Here is a 17299-nt window from a genome sequence, read left to right as displayed (position 1 = left end):
TGTCTGCTCAAAGCTCCCAGCCACAGCTCGCGACTACCGCCGCTTCAAAGCGCCATCAAGCCAGGGACCAAAGACCACGCTCTTGCTCTGCCGGCCGCTGTCCTCCTCCGCGTGGGCCCTGGCAAAAGATTGAGATAAAGCCCAAGGCCTCAAAGTCTTCCTAGCCCTCTTAGGAAAACAACAGTGTTTAAGTCAGACAATGTTTGGCCCCGCTGTCCACTCTATGCCTTTTCACCCCTAGACTGTGGGGTTACGGAAGTTCTCTCCTTCCTTCAAGAGCAAATGGATAAGAGCAGAACCCCATTTACGCTCAAGGTTAATGTGGCGGCCATAGCAGCGTTTACTAAACCAGTGTCTGGCCAGTCACTGGGGAAGAACGATCTGGTCATCCGCTTCCTTAAGGGAGCTAAGAGGCTGAATCCTCTTAGACCCCCTTCAGTCCCCATGTGGGACCTTTCAACGGTTTTGGAAGCCGTGAAAGGTGCCCCGTTCGAGCCAATCCATTTATTAGACAAGAAACATTTGTCATTCAATAGCTACAGTGTTTCTTATGGCTCTTGCTTCAGTGAAGCGCATAGTGGATTTACAAGCACTCTCAGTAATCGTGACGTGTATGGAATTTGGGCCAAATGACTTGAAAGTCATAAACAAACCAAGACACGGGTACGTGCCATTATAACCTACTGTGAAAAAAATAATTACTTACATGCTTACATTAAAATGAATCACTAGCATGCTGCATAATTTAAACAGAAGCAAATACGCATTGTGTCTAAATGCAGAATTTGGAGGCGGCGCTGTACAGTCAAATAAGTAAAGAAAGAAACGTAAATACCAAAACCACAAGGTACTGCTGTGTTCAAGTTTGAACCCTACACTTTACACATTCCCTTCTGATACTCATGAAAGAAAGCTTAAATATCAACCAACACCTTTGCACTGCAAAGGCGGCACCGATGCTGCATCACGGCTGTGTAATCCCTATACAGCTGCCTTGTTAAAGCAACATGGGGAGAAAGGACTAACTAAAGTATTGATCAACACCAGTCATAATTTAATCCTCCAAAACATACTTTTATGATGAAAGTAACCATAGAGATAATTATACCGGAAGTCACCGTTTTGTCTCTATTTCTAATACGGAAGTGGGCGTGAATAACAGCCACATTGATTGATTCAGCAGCATCGTATCACTGTAGACGTCCCATATTAATCACTGCAACCTATTCATTTCGGACTTAAATATATGCAGATCAGCTTTATTTCATCTTTATCTCCGCGAGATACAAGTAAGTGCGTTTGTTTCTGGGTACCGCCGATATCCGGGCTCGTGCACATAGTGTTTGTTGTGGTAGAATCGCAGCGATCAAATGTGCTGCGGCAAGGATGCAAGATGTTTTGACCACAGCAGACATTGAATAGCGTGATTGTCCCTCTAACAACATGGAGGAACAAAATTCAGTAAAAGAGTGGCGTCCTGCCCTATCCATCTCAGCGCGTGAAGCATGCAATGTATTTATTCGGAAAGGGTTTTGTCGCGCGCGCTGGCCTCCAGTCGCTAATGCATAACAGTCCTAGTGTTTGCCATATTATGCATGCAGATGTGTCGTACAGCTGCATCCCTTAGGTAAACCAACACACGTTCAAATTAAATGAGTGTAGTGTGTTTACGAAATATTTCTGATCTATATATCTAATTGATAATATTTTTTTTATTCATATTTTTGAGGATCTTTATAAATTTCCAGCTGTTAAGAGCCCTTGGAAATATGAGCCAAACATCAGAGCCTTCAGCCGATGCTGCTGTGACTGAAGGTTTGGATTTTTTTTCATTAGTTTGCAATGGAAACCAAAATACCATAATTTTTATTATTGCTATTAAACCATTATAAATTAATAATACATCATTCGTATATAAGAAGCGTTTAAAGGGATAGTACACATACTGCATTAACGATAACTAACAGTGAAAAATGCTTCTAAATCTTGGTTTGTTGATTTTAACATTTACCAATACAATTATTAAAATCAAAAGTTGTATCTGGTAGTATTATTTAAAGGACTTGAGTTTACATGAAATAACAATAAGCAGTTGTATTTTTTTTATCACCTACCACCAACAAAGATTAATAAATATTAACAATATTTACAATTACAAATCTATTACTCGTTGTTAGTTATTGCATTAACTGATGTTAACTGATGGGACCTTATTGTAATAGTGTTTCAAATCCGTAGGCTTACTTTCTCCTGTGTTGTTATGGAGAATGACAATCTCTTTCATTGAATGGAAAAATATAAAATGAAAGTGAAAAATATGTAAAAGGCTGTCCGCCTCTAACATTCAATTTAGCATAAAATAGATTAATCTTTATTTTTGAGTGTACTGTCCCTTTAATTTTTTTAAGGCAGCAGTTGCAAGTATCACATTTCCACTATTTTGTTACCCAAACAACAATTGTAGTAACTTTGGTATTTTGGCATTTGCTGTGGTAAATGATGTAGGTTAACTTGAACGCTTATTTATTTACCCGCCATTCTTGTATCCAGCTCCAGTTTCTCAATCTGAAACCAAGCAATCAACAGCAGGGAAGAAACAGAACAAAAAGAAAGTAGAAGAAGTGGTGGAAGAAGAAGAAGAGGAGTATGTTGTAGAGAAGGTTTTGGATCGGCGCGTGGTGAAGGGAAGAGTGGAGTATCTCCTCAAGTGGAAAGGCTTTTCTGAGTAAGTTGCAGTTTGATTTTTACTGAAGGTTGTTTCTGCCACAGAATAAAAAATACATTAGGTAATTCCAAGACCTTTTTTTTTCAAGCTTCCATAGATTTCAGCTTGGTTTTGGGTGTAAATCCTAGTGCTTATTTACTTTTTTGCTCAGTGAGGACAACACTTGGGAACCTGAGGACAACCTGGACTGTCCTGACCTCATAGCAGAATTCCTTCAGTCGCAGAAATCGGCTGAATCTGGAGGCAAGAGGCGGGCCGAATCTGACGGAGATGGAAAGGAAACCAAAAAGCGCAAGGATGAGGTAAGAGCCATGAAGATCTGAGCATCTGAGATGTCTACATCATTCCATGTCTATAAGCTGGTCAGGAAGTGTCTTTAAATCATTAGAAAACCAAAAGAGATTGAATGGGCTCAACAGTGTCTTACATGCCATCTCTCTTAATTTAGCCTGAGAAACTCAGAGGTTTTGCACGTGGTTTGGATCCTGAGAGGATTATTGGTGCTACAGACTCAAGTGGAGAACTCATGTTCCTCATGAAATGGTTTGTATGGAAATTGTTACCCGTAAGGTACAAACAAGCATTGGATTAGAGGGACAGTTCCTGAGCAGCATTAGGAGAGATCGGGGGCAATTGTAACACACTAAATTTCTTCAATCACACCTATTTAGCATATGGGGGATTGTATCACTTTGTTAGATTTTTTTGCACTCGCCATCTTAAGTTTTGATGGTTTCATATTGTAACATATCTATTTTATCTTGAGGTTGTTGGTCAAAAGTTAACATGAATGACATATGGTAGCTACCATGCAACATTTTATCACAGATGTGAGGTCGGGGTAATTGTAACACTAGACTGCAAAATTGAATCTTTAAAATATGTAATCAATTTTATTTTAAGCATACTATCATTTCAAAAGCTCGGGTCAGTACGATTTCTTTTTAAAGATAGGCTAAAACACTTGTATTCAGTAAGTGTTTTAAATTGATCACAAATGACCGTAAAGACATTCATAATGTTACAAAAGATTTCTATTTCAAATAAATGCAATTTTTTAAACTTTATATTCATTCTATTCCAACATTGATAATAATAAGAAATTATTCTTGAGTTTCTTGATCACTAAATTAGCATATTAGAATGATTTCTGAAGGATCATGTGACACTATCTCTCTCTCTCTATACATATACATATATGTGTAATAATTTTTCACTGTATTTTTGATCAAGTAAATGCACCCTTGGCGTGCCTAAAAGACTTCTTTCAAAAACATAAAAAATACTTGCCGACCCCAAATTTTTGGACGGTAGTGTTGCATCTAGTTGAAGGTCGACTTATTAGCCAGGCAGCATATATTTAATACAAAAATAAAAGTTATTTATTTTATAATTATGTTGTGTAGGTACCATTTAGACTTGTTTTAAACACATTATTCCTTGCGAATTAAACCATTGACACTTTCATGGTGTTTTTAATTAACATTTTTTAATTCAATACAAATTTACTTAAGTTAAATGTATTCATCTTTTAGCAAAGTTAATTTTGTGTTTACTCTGGTTCTTAGTGTCTTATGTTACATTTTGTTGGAATATCAGGAAACATTGATAAATATGCAATATCAAGGAAATCGTAAAGGAGCAAATACTTTTCCTGGACACTTATCTGAAAAAAGTGAATACAGCATTGAGGTTATTTTTGCATTCCTTGGGAATCAAAGCCATGAACTTACCGAGCTTTGCTAGTGCTGTGCTCAAAACTTCAGGATTGTGGTTATATGGCTTATTTGTGTTACAGTTTCCCCCAAGCATCGTTAAAGGGGTAGTTCACCCAAAAATTAACATACTGTCATCACATACTCGCCATCATGTCATTCCAAACCAGTGACTTTTTTTTCTTCTGAGAAACACCAAAGCATAACATTGGTTTTCAAAATAACATTATATATATATATATAAATAATATATATACAATATAAAACAAGAATATATATATTGTGTGTTCTGCCAAAAAAAGAAAGTCATACCGGTATGACATGAGAATGTGTAAATGATAACAGAATTTTCATTTTTTGAGTGAACTGTCCACTCCATTCACTTTCATTCAAATGCATGTGAATGCGAAATGCAAGTTTCATCTTCCTCTGCATACTAAAGGTTTAATTATGTTAGTCACAAAATTGACCTCTAGGCTCAAATACTAAGAGCAGAGTTTTGTGGAAAGTGAAGTGGATGGGATATTTCCATGGTTTCATTTGTTAATTATTATTTATTAAAAACAGATCCTATCTTGTTTCCAAACTTCATTGCAAATCTATTTTGCATGCTCTAAATTCATACCTTTACAGTCACCTCCATAACGGGGACAATTGTAATGTTATTGATTTCTGGTATGAAATTTGATATTATGTAGCCTTTTACAATATATTTAGGCACAAATGGACTTCATATACCAAAAGATAGCTGGTATATTTTGAGTTGCCTGTGAGTTGAAGGAAAATGTAAAAATTACAATTGCCCTCGGTTTCCTCAACTTAGAAATCCATCTCGGATGAAAAATAGCCGAGCTGTTGGTTGTTAATGTCTTCTGTGTTTTTGTATACTACAGGAAAAACTCTGATGAAGCTGATCTTGTACCAGCCAAGGAGGCGAATGTAAAGTGTCCACAAGTGGTCATCTCCTTTTACGAGGAACGCCTCACCTGGCATTCATACCCCACTGAAGAGGAAGAGAAGAAGGATGACAAAAATTAGACGACAACGGAAAAAAAAATTGATGTAAGGACAGTCGATATCAGTCGTGGCCATTGATCTGTTTTTTTGTTGTTGTTCTTTTTTTTTTTTTAAAGATGGCAAAGGAAAATTGTCAGAAACAAACTTGTACAAAGCAACATTATAAACTGTAATCTACATAGGTTTCAGCGTATTTTAGTTTTGGCACCATTGCCGTAGATGAAGCGAATAGAACACTAGAAAGGTGACTTTGCACCTTTAATGTACTCTTTAAAAACATTCAAATCATATTCAGATTTAAATTTATACAACATATTGAAAAGCATCACAGTCTGATATTCATACATGTGATTTAAAAACAAATAAAAAATATTTACATGTTAGAAATTCCCCCTACCCTGTGTAGATTACAATGTTTTAGTCTGTCATATACTGGGTCGGTTTCATTTGATGCTGTAGCTGTCTCTAAAACGTCCTGATGTATTTCATGATCCTTAATTTATGTTTATATAACTAATGTTAAAATATTACTGCCTTAACAGATTATTAAGAAAACGTCACTTTTATACATCTGTCAATGCAGGTGGTCATTGAATGCATGACTGTATCTGGGCCCATGGAGAAAGGTTTAGGATATAAGCCTTATTAAACATTCGGAATTGGCTTTGATATATTTGGTTTTATAAAGTCATGCCAGCAGCTGTTACTCTTCAGTGTTTATTTGCCCATGAACTATTACGTGTCTGGTCTTACCATAGGTGCTATTTGTGAGTCAGCCCCATTGGATATTAACAGTCTTTCTTAGACAGTTGTGTTTGTAAATATACCATTTCCTTGCACATCAGTATCACTGTGTACAGTCAGCTGAAGGTTTGTTTTTACTTTGGTACTCTTTTGTCTTATTACTGTTACACAACAAAGTAAAAGAACTGTAACCTCCTGAACACATTTCAAGTATGTTTTTATGTTTTGAGCTTTAACGATTGTATGCTAGTTTGGTTTAACCATGTTATTAGAGCATATTATCAGAGCATTTGCCATTGAATTACCATTTTCAAAAATAAAAATCTTTGTTGTAATTCTGTCAAAACTGTTTATACTTTCACTTATTTATGCTTATACTCTCAATAAGATATTTAGTTTATATAATGTTTTCTACATATACAGGGATTCCCTTTTTTTGTCGCCCAAACCCCTTTGACAAAATATTTTCTTAAGTACCCACTGAAGATAAAATTGTAATAATTTACCAAATTATTAATGGATAAGACCCATATTCATCGTCTGGTGTCGTTTAAAGCCCTTTGAAGCTGCACTGAAACTCTCATTTGGACCTTGAACCATTTGGTTCCCAATGAAGTCCATTATATGGAGAAAATTCCTGGAACGTTTTCATCAAAATCTTAATTTCTTTTCGACTGAAGAAAGAAAGACGTGGACATCTTGGATGACATGGGGGTGAGTACATTATCAGAAGTTTTTTTAAAAGTGAACCACTCCTTTAAAGCTGTGATTGATGTTTGCAGCGCTAAATTATATCTGGGAGGGTTAAAATGATGGTTATTTTCATCAGCTACCACTCGTTAGATCATTATAATCAGACAGAGAGATATAGTAGTGCATTAAATGTATATATGATTGAATTAAAACATTTATTTGATTGAATTACTCTTTCGAGAGAGAGGGAAAGATAGAGACTGTTAAGAAGAACACTTGTTGCACTATCATCACTATCACAACATTTGAGCTGCTACTTCACAAAATTTAAACAAATAGCACCAAATTTTATGGCATTACCAAATCCAGAAAAACTCAGACCATTTTGATCACAACATCAGCAAAATATGTAGCAGCCTGCCACAAAACAAGTCAGGCAGCAGATAAAACTAAATTCAGAAATATTCTTACATCTTACACCCATGGACTGTAAAAAGATTTTTAGTTTTTTTTGTTTTATCATTTCTTGTTTATAAAGAAATCCTAATTGTCTTATTTGCTGATGTAATGGTCGAAGCTTTGTTTCCATTTGCTCAAACAGCAAAAGAAAAACTCCACAAGTGTTTTCACAACTTTCAAAGAGGATTGATAACGGCAGTCAGAAAGAGAAAGATGTCAATTTTACCATCACTCCCAAAGCCACTGTATAAAAAAACACCCTCAGCAGAGTTATTTTATTTATTTTTAACTATTTTTTTTTTGTAATTTGATGCAAAGCTAATATAACACAAAGTAAACTGTTATAAGTGTACATACATTGAAAAAATAATTAAAATTTAAAAACAGGATTTACGATTTTGCAGGATTTACGATGCTGATGAACGTTAAAACACATCATCAATCTGTGAAAAGGGTCAGAGAGAGAGAATTACCTGTCTGTGCAGCGTCTCTTTAGTAGCAATGGAGCTGCGAGTTTAATTACTTCAAAAACAGCTTTCTATGTTTCTACCTCCTTGCTGACTAATGTACTAATTGAGTTGAGAAATTAATTTATTAATAAAAGTCACGGGGCAGCACTGACAAGAAGCTTCTGTGTGTGTAGCTCCATCTCCAATCTCTGGAGTGTGTGTGTGTGTGTGTACTTCAATGCAAGCAGCGCATTCATATAGAACAGTGATTAAATTGACTTGCAATTACTGTTTTTTAACAGCTCTGGGAATTACCTGTGCCTATCAGAATTGAGTATTCAGACAGATCATGGTGTATACTTATATTTAATTATGAACCAAAAATTTTGAATACTGTAAATATTGTAATTAGTTAACACTTTATTTGGATGATCCCTTTAACACATTCATGACTATAAGTAACTTTGCAACTAAGTGTCAACTAACTCTCATTAGAGTATTAGTAGACTTTCTGCTTAATATCGGCAAACTCTTTGTGATGGTCCTCTAACAGACATTCTACTGACTATAAGTAACTTTGCAACTACATGTCAACTTATTCTATCCCTAACCCTACCAGTCTGCCAATTCTCTACTAACACTCTAGTGAGAGTTAGTAAAGTTGTAGGTGCATCGTTACTTATAGTCAACTGAATGTGTTAAAGGGATCATCCAAATAAAGTGAAACCAAAAATTAAAATTGACTTTAGAAGCGATATAAGGAATATTTTATATTTTAAGAACCATTTCATTTTATTGTTTGACATTCATTTAGAATCACAAATTCTCTGCCTTTTTCAAATAGCAAAACCAAGGAAATGAAACAAAGGTTTATTATAATTAATAAAATAACAATTCCAGATTGCCAGCAAATCTCATCTCAACATAAATCATATAGGAATACTCAACAGGCAAATTCAAAGAAGGTGCAAAAAGGCCTGGCTGAACCAAGCAATTAGGACGAGAGACATACAGAACACAAAAATATTTACAAGACGAACAAAAACAGCAGTGCTTAATGGCAAGTAGTTATGACATTGTAACAGGGATTCTCAAGTCTGTGCTTCTCAAACCTGTCCTCGGGACCCCCACCACTGCACATTTTGGATTTCTCTCTCATCTAACACACCTGCCAGCTCATTAGTAGACATAAATTGGGTTTGTCTGAAGAGAGAGACATCCAAAATGTGCAGTGTTTGGGGTCCACAAGGGTAGGTTTGAGAACACACTGATCTAATTGAACGAATCTCTTATCTTTTTTCATTATCTCTACCCGAACTATGCTAAGTATTTGTGACCGGTAACATAAAGATTGTCTCTTTTCCATTTCTGAGACAAAAAAACAACAACGTTTTCTTGCATATTTATTCATGTGGCGCCAAAACGGACACTGACCGTGTCTCATGGTGCTTTATGAACAGTGTAGATGGAAACGACAGACTGACAGAATTGGACGAAGTTGAACATTATGTAAATTAGACATTCACATCAGCATTGCTGTTTTTTTTTTTTCTCTACCCATTCATTGATATGTCAGTGTATAAGGTCAGCTGTGTCCTCAGGCTGAAGTAAAGCATGATCTAATTGGTTATTGGCACAAGCTTAACCTCATTTTTTGCCAAGAGATCATTCATGGCTTCACTCAATCACTTTTAGTAAAAGTAGTGTATTCGGTAAAAAAAACAAAACAAAAAAAAAAACAGCTTCACATCACATCAAAGCTAAGATGCTGACCCAGCTAATTAGAATTTGTAGTTTAAACTTAAGAATGACCTGTGCGGTGCCCGCTACTGTTTGTGTATTGGTGCGCATTCTGTTCCTTTTTAGGTGACAGTACAACTGAAACAAAAGCACCTTGTTACGTTCCTCCACTACAACAGAAAAAAAGTCACTGGTGTAAGTTGCAATAGCAAAAAGCATTTTGACCTGCGACAAAGGATAAACATGACCTCTAGAAGCAAATGAATCCGTTTCCTTCAATTAATCCTGTAGTGTATACCAAGACACACCAGACCTAATCACATGATTCAAACAGTACTGATGTCCATGTCTGATGGCTTATTAAAAGGTTTATGCACATGGGAGAGAGTAACATTAAAAGCTGATAGGAGGGCCTGAGAGACCCTTTCCCCAGCAGAAGAGGAAAAGCTTATAGGCAAACTACAGTGTTGATTTACAGTGCTGAAAAGGGTACAGAAGCGGATTTATTAGTAATGCAGTGTGTATCCATCCTCTATCAGTACCTCCAATGCTTTTCCTAAAGCCAAAGCTAAATTCATACTCACTCTTTAGCACTACTTGTTTTGCTGTCCAAGTTCTTTGGCAAATGGCATTCAGCCTCCAGATAAATTTCAGGTGACTTTGTTGTCCAGACTTATTTTGCTCTTTTTCCAAGTGAAAATGGGAATTTAGATCCATGAACAAGAGAACTGCGCAACACAACCTTTGGTTAGTATTGGCATGCCTCAAGTTTCTTTTGGCTTCACTTCTAGCATTCAGTAGACTCTTTTTCAACCATCCTGCAGCATCAAGGGGTTCTTCCTCACCCACCATGACCAATGAAATCCCAGGGTACGCACAAATACAGCATGGGCTAATGCTGAAAATGTAACAATTTTTGCATCCTTACAGTCAAAATCATCTTAATATGGTGCATTTTTGTCATCGACTACATTTGTGGGAGCATTACCGAATAGTTCTCTCAATTAAGAACATCTTGTCGGTGTCCTCCATGACCTCACGTTCCTTGACAGTTCCTTCAGTTGGCATCTGAAAGTATCCCTTCGCTCATTTCTTTTAGGTAAATCAACGAGAAATCAGTACCACAAAAAGCACGTCTGCTTCAATGCCGCTTTCAGGAGAAAACTTCTGAACCGAAAAGGAACAAAGAAAACCCAATGCAGGAAGAGTAATCAATGATGCAATTTTCCTTCACCTCCCTACAATCGTTTCAAAGAAAAAGGCTTTGCCTTCCGAAATACTTTGTATGGTAGTGCCTTTGCGAAAAATAAAAGGGCAGCAGTTCGAGCTCCTCACTTCTTTTTGTCCTTCTGCTTCTTGTCAGGCTTGTTGCTTTGCTCTGTGGTCATGTTACGAGGCATGAGGACAACGCCGTCAGGGCCGTACTGCAGACAGTACTCGCTGGCTGAGTAGGGCCTGCCTTCCTCGTCCCGCAGCTGTGCAAACAGTTCCCGAGATAGGCTCTGAACCTTCTGCTTCGTCTGTCTGATGCACTTATCGTACTCCATCTTCTCCTTCAGCAGCTGAGCCTTTTCACGTTGCAGGTCTTGGACACCCTGCTCGAGGTTAAGGATGGTATCTAGCTTGCGTTTGCGGCAGTTCTGCGCTGCCATTTTGTTCTTTCCGCGACGGCGGATGTCGCGAATGAGAGCGAGCTGGTCCTCATTGAGGTGGTGCTTGGCCAGAAGCTCGTTGAACTCCTCAACGGGGAGGTTGATGATCTTTTCATTGGAGAATGGGATGTCCATGGCCCTTGCCCTACGTTCATCACGGCTTGACTGCCTGTCAGCAAAGTCTTGTGGTGGCTGGAGTTTTGTCTGCTGCATTTGCTTGTCTCTGCCTTTCTTGCTGCAGGATGCCGACAGCTGAGAGCGCTCAGAATAGGATGATGCCAGTGGTAGATTGTAGGTGTGGTTGTGATTGACATTTTCCAACTGCGGTATGCCATGGAACTTAGATGGATCTTGGTAGCTCATGCGGCATAGCTTGCTATACTCCGGTTGGTAGCCTCCGACAGCTCCTTCCTCTGTTTCTGCTGCAGCTGCCTCCGAATCGGTGCTGTAGCCCACGGCTCCTTCCTCTGAGAATGTAGCAGAGGTGGATGATGATGACGCGGCTGACGAGCAGGATGTCTCCGAGTTGCTAGGAGAGGCCGGGCTGTGGCTGGAGTCCAGTGAAAGACCCGAGTCTGAATCAAGCTCATCCTCGAGCTGAGAAGCCTGGGCTTGGCTGAAGCCCTCTTCCATCGCAAGGTCTAGCAGGCTGATTTCATCCAGCATAGACTCCTCCAGCAGGCTGGAAAATGGATCTGGCAGTACTGGAGTGGTGGTTAGGTTGGTTGTACTATTTAGTGGTGGTGGAAGAAAGAGTCCGGTCAAGTTAGTAGCTCCAAATGTTGAATTGATGTTGGAGGAGTTGCTGGTAGAGACCCTGACTAAGGTAGGCCGCTGTCCAGCAGTGGAATCCAACTCAGGGTTGAAGAGTGTGGGAAAGTCCTGGCTGCAGCTGGGCAGCGAAGCCTGGTGGAGACTAACATCCTGGTTAATGAGAGTGGACCGTGGGAGTCCAAAACCTCCTATTGTGACTGATTCTGTGGTGCTGGCATTGTTGTTATTGGGGTCATTATTCATGCTGACATTTACTGCAGTATTGTTTACCTCCATGTCCTGAAAAAGAGGTTATACATGTTAAATAGGGTTCTATTAGTATTGTTGTTCTATCTTTTAATTTACTAAAGAGTACACTAAAATGCCAGATTAAAAAAAATACCTGAAAATACAGGCAATAAGTGGTTTGGCATCATATTTTATTATTCATTCTTAGGAAAAAATATATTTACACTTTCAATGCTTATTAACATGTATATAGCGCTTTTTCTCGGCACTCAAAGCGCTTTACATAGAAGGGGTAATCTCCTCAACCACCACCATCAGCTTACTGGTGGAGAGGAGTGATGAAGTCAATTGGTATATATATGGGGATTATTAGGAGGCCATGATGTACAGGCCACTGGGAAAATTTGGCCAGCATGCCAGGGTTACACCCCTACTCTTGCAAAAGACATCCTGGGATTTTTTGTGACCACAGAGAGTCAGGGCCTCGGTTTAACGTCAGTCATCCGAAGGACGATGCTCTTTGACAGTATAGTGTCCCCATTACAATACTGGGGCGTTAGGACCTACACAGACCACAGGGTGAGCACCCTCTGCTGGCCTCACTAACACCTCTTCCAGCAGCAACCTGGTAATATTTATTTTACTTTACCATATAGACTCATTATAAATATTGTCCCTGACACATAAATTAAGACTTCATATTTCGACTTGAATGTAATAAATGTACAAACCTGCAGTTCCATAATGGACATTATGTCCTGCCACTGCTGCTCCAGGTCAAGTGGTGTATCAGACTGCGGCAGAGGGCTTTGTAGGGTGATCCCTTGTGATGTTGAAGGAGCTTCCTCAGTTGAAGGTCTAAGCTGGGAGGTGGATCCTGTGGCCTGGAACTAAAAAAATAGAAGACAGTGTAAAATGACAGTCAACAAAAAGTCATGTTTTAATATACACATTAATATGAATTTTCATTACCTCTGGCTCTTCTCCAAATGGAAAGGTGGCCTCCAGAAGCCTCAGACATTCCTGCAGGGATAATGAAGTCTGAGCACCGAGACTGGTAAGCTAGGAAATACGACAAGACAAATCCATGTAATTACAAGGTTGACAAGAATTCACTTGCATCTACAACTGAGCTACCAGCCTTTTTGAATAATCTACAAGCATTAATATTTAAAACCTTGCTGTGCTCCTTACACCTTCCTGTAAGTAATCCTAGCATATCACGGCACATACCTCTTCAGGTATGCTTTCTCCTGTCTCTCCATCAACATGAGCTTGGCTCTGCACTGCTTGGAGATTTAGTCCATTTCTCCAGCTTTCCTCTCTTCCACCTGCCTCCTCGTTCTCTTCATTAGGTTTATCAGCCTCACTCTCCTTTTGCCGATTGCTATAGTTAAATACTTCTCGGCCAGCACCAAGGTCAATATCCTGCCTCCAAAGGATGTCTATGAGGTCAATGTCCTAGAAATATATTTATTAAAGGGCAGGGTCATTAAAGGGCTAAGATTACAGAAAATCATCTGATAATTATATTTAATGAGATACATGATGCAGATAACATCAGCTGAGCTATAAATTTGTCAAACTGTTCCAAGCATATATTCATAAATATATAACAAAGGAACAATTCTCTTTCAAAAAATTAAATGCTACATATCCTGTAAGATACTGACAACCACAAGAGTCGATGACCTTTATTTAAATGGTGAGTCTACTGAAATCACTACCTCCAATCTCTATTTTTAATTCAGCACACTGTTTGTTCAACATGTAAAAAGCAGTGACATCACCGCTATAAAATAGTGTTAACATTACTAATAGCTTAGAAACAGGCCTACACAAACAGTTTTAAGAGATAGAAACCCCAATCGATGAGACCACACCCTGTCCAGCCACAATTGTAAGGCTCATAACGTAGGAGTAAGAATACTACTAGCTCACACATAACATGCTTAATACCACCCACTACACAATAAACTTAATCTAAAAGGCTAAAGATAAAAGCATAACATTGTGTTTTTCTTTTTTTGAAGAAATCAAATACAAACTGATGTCAATCTAATTACAGTATGCTAAGCTAAAAACACAACTACTGTACCTCTTTAGAGAGGTCGTCACTGGTCTCTCTCTCCCCTTGCTCCTGACTGTCCTCAGGGGCCACGGCTCCCAGGCTGTCCTCTCCGCTGAGGCTGTAAGTGGTCTCAGAAGCACTGCCAGCCCCTCTCATGGCCGAGGCTTCGGAGTTGTTCACATCCTCCAGGCTGCCCCCATTGTCCAGGGCAATGCTGGATCCTGACTGACTGGTTGCTGAAACCACAGTCTCAGGATCACGATGCACCAGCCAGGCACTCAGCTCAGTGCTGGGCACACGCAGATGATCCAGGGAGCGCACCTGGTTCAGCAGCCGACGAGTTGCAAAAAAATGGTCCAGGTCCACACTTTTAGGATGGATGCCATAGCCGTCCAGGGTGTTACGGAGATTGTGAAACTGCGTCTGCGTGTAGGCCGAGCTGGGGCCCAGGATGATCTCACGGAGTGGGGGGAGCTGATTGTTAAAATAAGAGTCCAAGTCCACACGTACCCCAATTAGACTCAGGAGGATAGTGAACTGAATAAGACCCTCTGTGAAGTACTTTTTCAAGTAAAGCATTTCTTTGCAAAGGAACAAAAAAAGAAAAAACTCAAAAAGAAACTAAAAAGCAAAAACAAAAAAACACACAAACAAATTAGGTTATGGTCAGCCTAGAATGACAGAAAATCCTCTTTTTTTTGGTCCTTGATGTACGTTTCTTTGCCCAAATGATATCCAGCTTATATATCTATAAGCATACACTTTCGAAAGTTTGACCAGCCTGCATAGAAAGAGAAGGAACAAATACAAAATTAAAAAAACAAAAACAAATTATTAGCAAAATATGCTTTTCAATATTGCATTTACAGCTAAATCAAAGTTCAAATAACATGTTAAATCACAATGAAATGCTTGCATCACAGGCATGATATCATGCTAGGCATGATATACAAATCAACTTTTACTCCAATGTAACTGTTAAAACACATCAGGTTTGACAAAAGCTCATCAAATACCACAACGAACTGCTTGAAACACAACGTAATTGCAATTTTGACAGTGACGGTTAACTGCCTTACAATTAAATTTACTATAAAACATAAATGCATTAATGACCTCCCACCTCAAAATCACACCCACTACAGCAATCCATCCATCCATCCATCCCTGTAACCCTCAAATAACAACTGCGTAAAGAGATCGCGCATGATCGTCACCAATCTGAGCGTCGGCCAAATGTTATTCACTGCCTACTTTCAACTAACGTTAACCATTCTAAGTCCTCATCTAAAAATACTGTAGTTGTCCAAGCACTATGGAGTATTGACCTCTTACACTTCCGCTATCAGAGCCCAGCAGCCCGTTAGCAACAAGTGGCGCAACAGCCTCTGATTGGCTTAGATGCCTGTCACTCATTTTCTCTCCAGGCAACAGCCAATAAGGAGGCGGGCCCTGCCGGGGTTCTACGGGGGACATAGAATTACTAATAACAACTTTTATTAAATACCCAGTTCTGTTTAATGGTTAAACGTAAGCGCTAAAAATAGTTACTTCAGCTCAAGCAAAGCTGTCTTGTGCATTTGCAGCAGCCACACTGACACACACTCTCACATTGATTCGCAATTTCGAAAGCTATAGCTAACTTAGCCCGCTAGCATAGCATCAAAATAGTCCTTTTTCATACTTACTCAAGAAGAGTTTACTGACAAATGACTCAAAATGTATCCACGTGCATACACAGCCCACTGTCATCAAACACTTCTAACTAACTACGGACTTATTCCCTCAAATATCTATATGCCTGTCACTCCCCTCTCGCTTTGAATGGCCCACCATGACTTGCAGAATTTCCTCTTGCCGACAACTTGGCTGAAACTGAGGCGCTGAAACATGCTGCCACTGCGCACGCGTAGAATATTCTAGTGCACATACTGGATGATATCATTTATCAAAATTCCCCGAATTCCCAAAACCTATAATAAGACGATATATGTATATATTTTTTATTTATTTATTGTTTTGATGAACCGTGGGAATACAAATTTTGTAATAATTTGCGATATTCTAAAGTGGTAGCCTACCCTACCCAAAATCATAAAATTATTGAAAATCACTAAAACACTGCAAATGTAAATGCCACAATAATTATTATTATACAGCCATTGTATAAATATTCTATTATAATCTTTTCGTCAACATTTCAACATTAAAACTATTATGAAGCACAAAAATCAGCAACCAGATACAAAGTAACTTATAAAGAAAATGACGGTAATAAACATTGTAATCAATAAACTGTATTAAATGAAATTAAAAGACACTTTAAACACAACTTGACTCAATAAAATAATTTACTATAAAAAAAATATATTTACTTTTAACCACTGGATGGCGTTCATTGAACGTGTCAGACGGGCCTGAACTTGTTTGAAAGGCCATAGGTCAGACCCAATAACTTCCTCCATATCCTTACATTTTCTTTTTTGCTTGAAGAATTTTAAAATACAGTTATTTTGTTCTTCAATAGATATCTACATAAAACATGCTTCTATGTGTCAAATGCTTGTGTCAGTTTACCCTTAAACGGCCTCTTGTTTCTCTCTCTGTCTCTGAGATATATATATATATATATATATATATATATATGCAAAACAACTTGTTTTTCTCAAAAGCTCATTAGCTTTTTGGGTACATTAGTTTTAATTTTACACTGTGGTTTCTTGAAAGGGCACACTGAATGCTCAAATTTTGAAGTTTGACCATAGTTGATTGCCTTATAACAAAAACAGAACTAGTCAGGAGTTGCAGAAGAAAGCATTACAATTGATTAGGCCGACTAAAGAAGAAAAACATCTTGGAAATGTGACTTGGAGACTGTAAAAGACGTCAAACTCTCGGTTACTGGATCAGAAAGACAATATTTCAAAGAATATATTTGTTCTAGGAAGCTACTGATACTTGGAAATTAGTCTGTGAGACTGCATTGATCTAAATAGTGTTACTGTTTCACCTTATCAATCAATCTATGAACA

At 38.3% G+C, this 17299-nt stretch overlaps 2 protein-coding genes across 9 annotated transcripts; one reads left to right on the top strand and one right to left on the bottom strand.

Annotated features, from left to right (window-relative positions):
- The first annotated feature begins 1131 nt into the window (after positions 1-1131).
- On the top strand, positions 1132-6547 carry cbx1b (chromobox 1b). Of its 5 annotated transcripts, none has more exons than XM_039664923.2 (6): positions 1132-1289; positions 1730-1815; positions 2551-2725; positions 2877-3027; positions 3174-3268; positions 5334-6547. In XM_039664923.2, the coding sequence occupies exons 2-6, from the start codon at positions 1770-1772 to the stop codon at positions 5476-5478; spliced, it is 612 nt and encodes a 203-aa protein (XP_039520857.1). In that variant the 5' UTR covers positions 1132-1289; positions 1730-1769; the 3' UTR covers positions 5479-6547. The 5 variants fall into 5 exon arrangements, with proteins under 5 accessions (XP_039520857.1, XP_039520860.1, XP_039520858.1 ...); XM_039664924.2 differs by having other exon boundaries at positions 1141-1289; positions 1749-1815; XM_039664922.2 differs by having other exon boundaries at positions 1176-1627.
- Positions 6548-8656: 2109 nt separating this feature from the next.
- On the bottom strand, positions 8657-16147 carry nfe2l1b (nfe2 like bZIP transcription factor 1b). 4 transcript variants are annotated; one of them, XM_039664919.2, is made up of 6 exons: positions 15956-16147; positions 14295-15048; positions 13430-13657; positions 13169-13219; positions 12928-13086; positions 8657-12247 (listed from the first exon to the last, which is right to left on the bottom strand). In XM_039664919.2, the coding sequence occupies exons 2-6, from the start codon at positions 14844-14846 to the stop codon at positions 10874-10876; spliced, it is 2364 nt and encodes a 787-aa protein (XP_039520853.1). In that variant the 5' UTR covers positions 14847-15048; positions 15956-16147; the 3' UTR covers positions 8657-10873. The 4 variants fall into 4 exon arrangements, with proteins under 4 accessions (XP_039520853.1, XP_039520851.1, XP_039520852.1 ...); XM_039664917.2 differs by having other exon boundaries at positions 13169-13258; positions 15956-16146; XM_039664918.2 differs by lacking the exon at positions 15956-16147 and adding an exon at positions 15391-15596 and having other exon boundaries at positions 13169-13258.
- Positions 16148-17299: the final 1152 nt, after the last annotated feature.

Source organism: Pimephales promelas, chromosome 17 (assembly GCF_988280905.1).
Source record: "Pimephales promelas chromosome 17, fPimPro1.hap1.1, whole genome shotgun sequence".
In the NCBI taxonomy this organism is placed as follows: Eukaryota; Metazoa; Chordata; class Actinopteri; order Cypriniformes; family Leuciscidae; genus Pimephales; species Pimephales promelas.
This window is presented reverse-complemented; position numbering and strand designations above follow the sequence as displayed.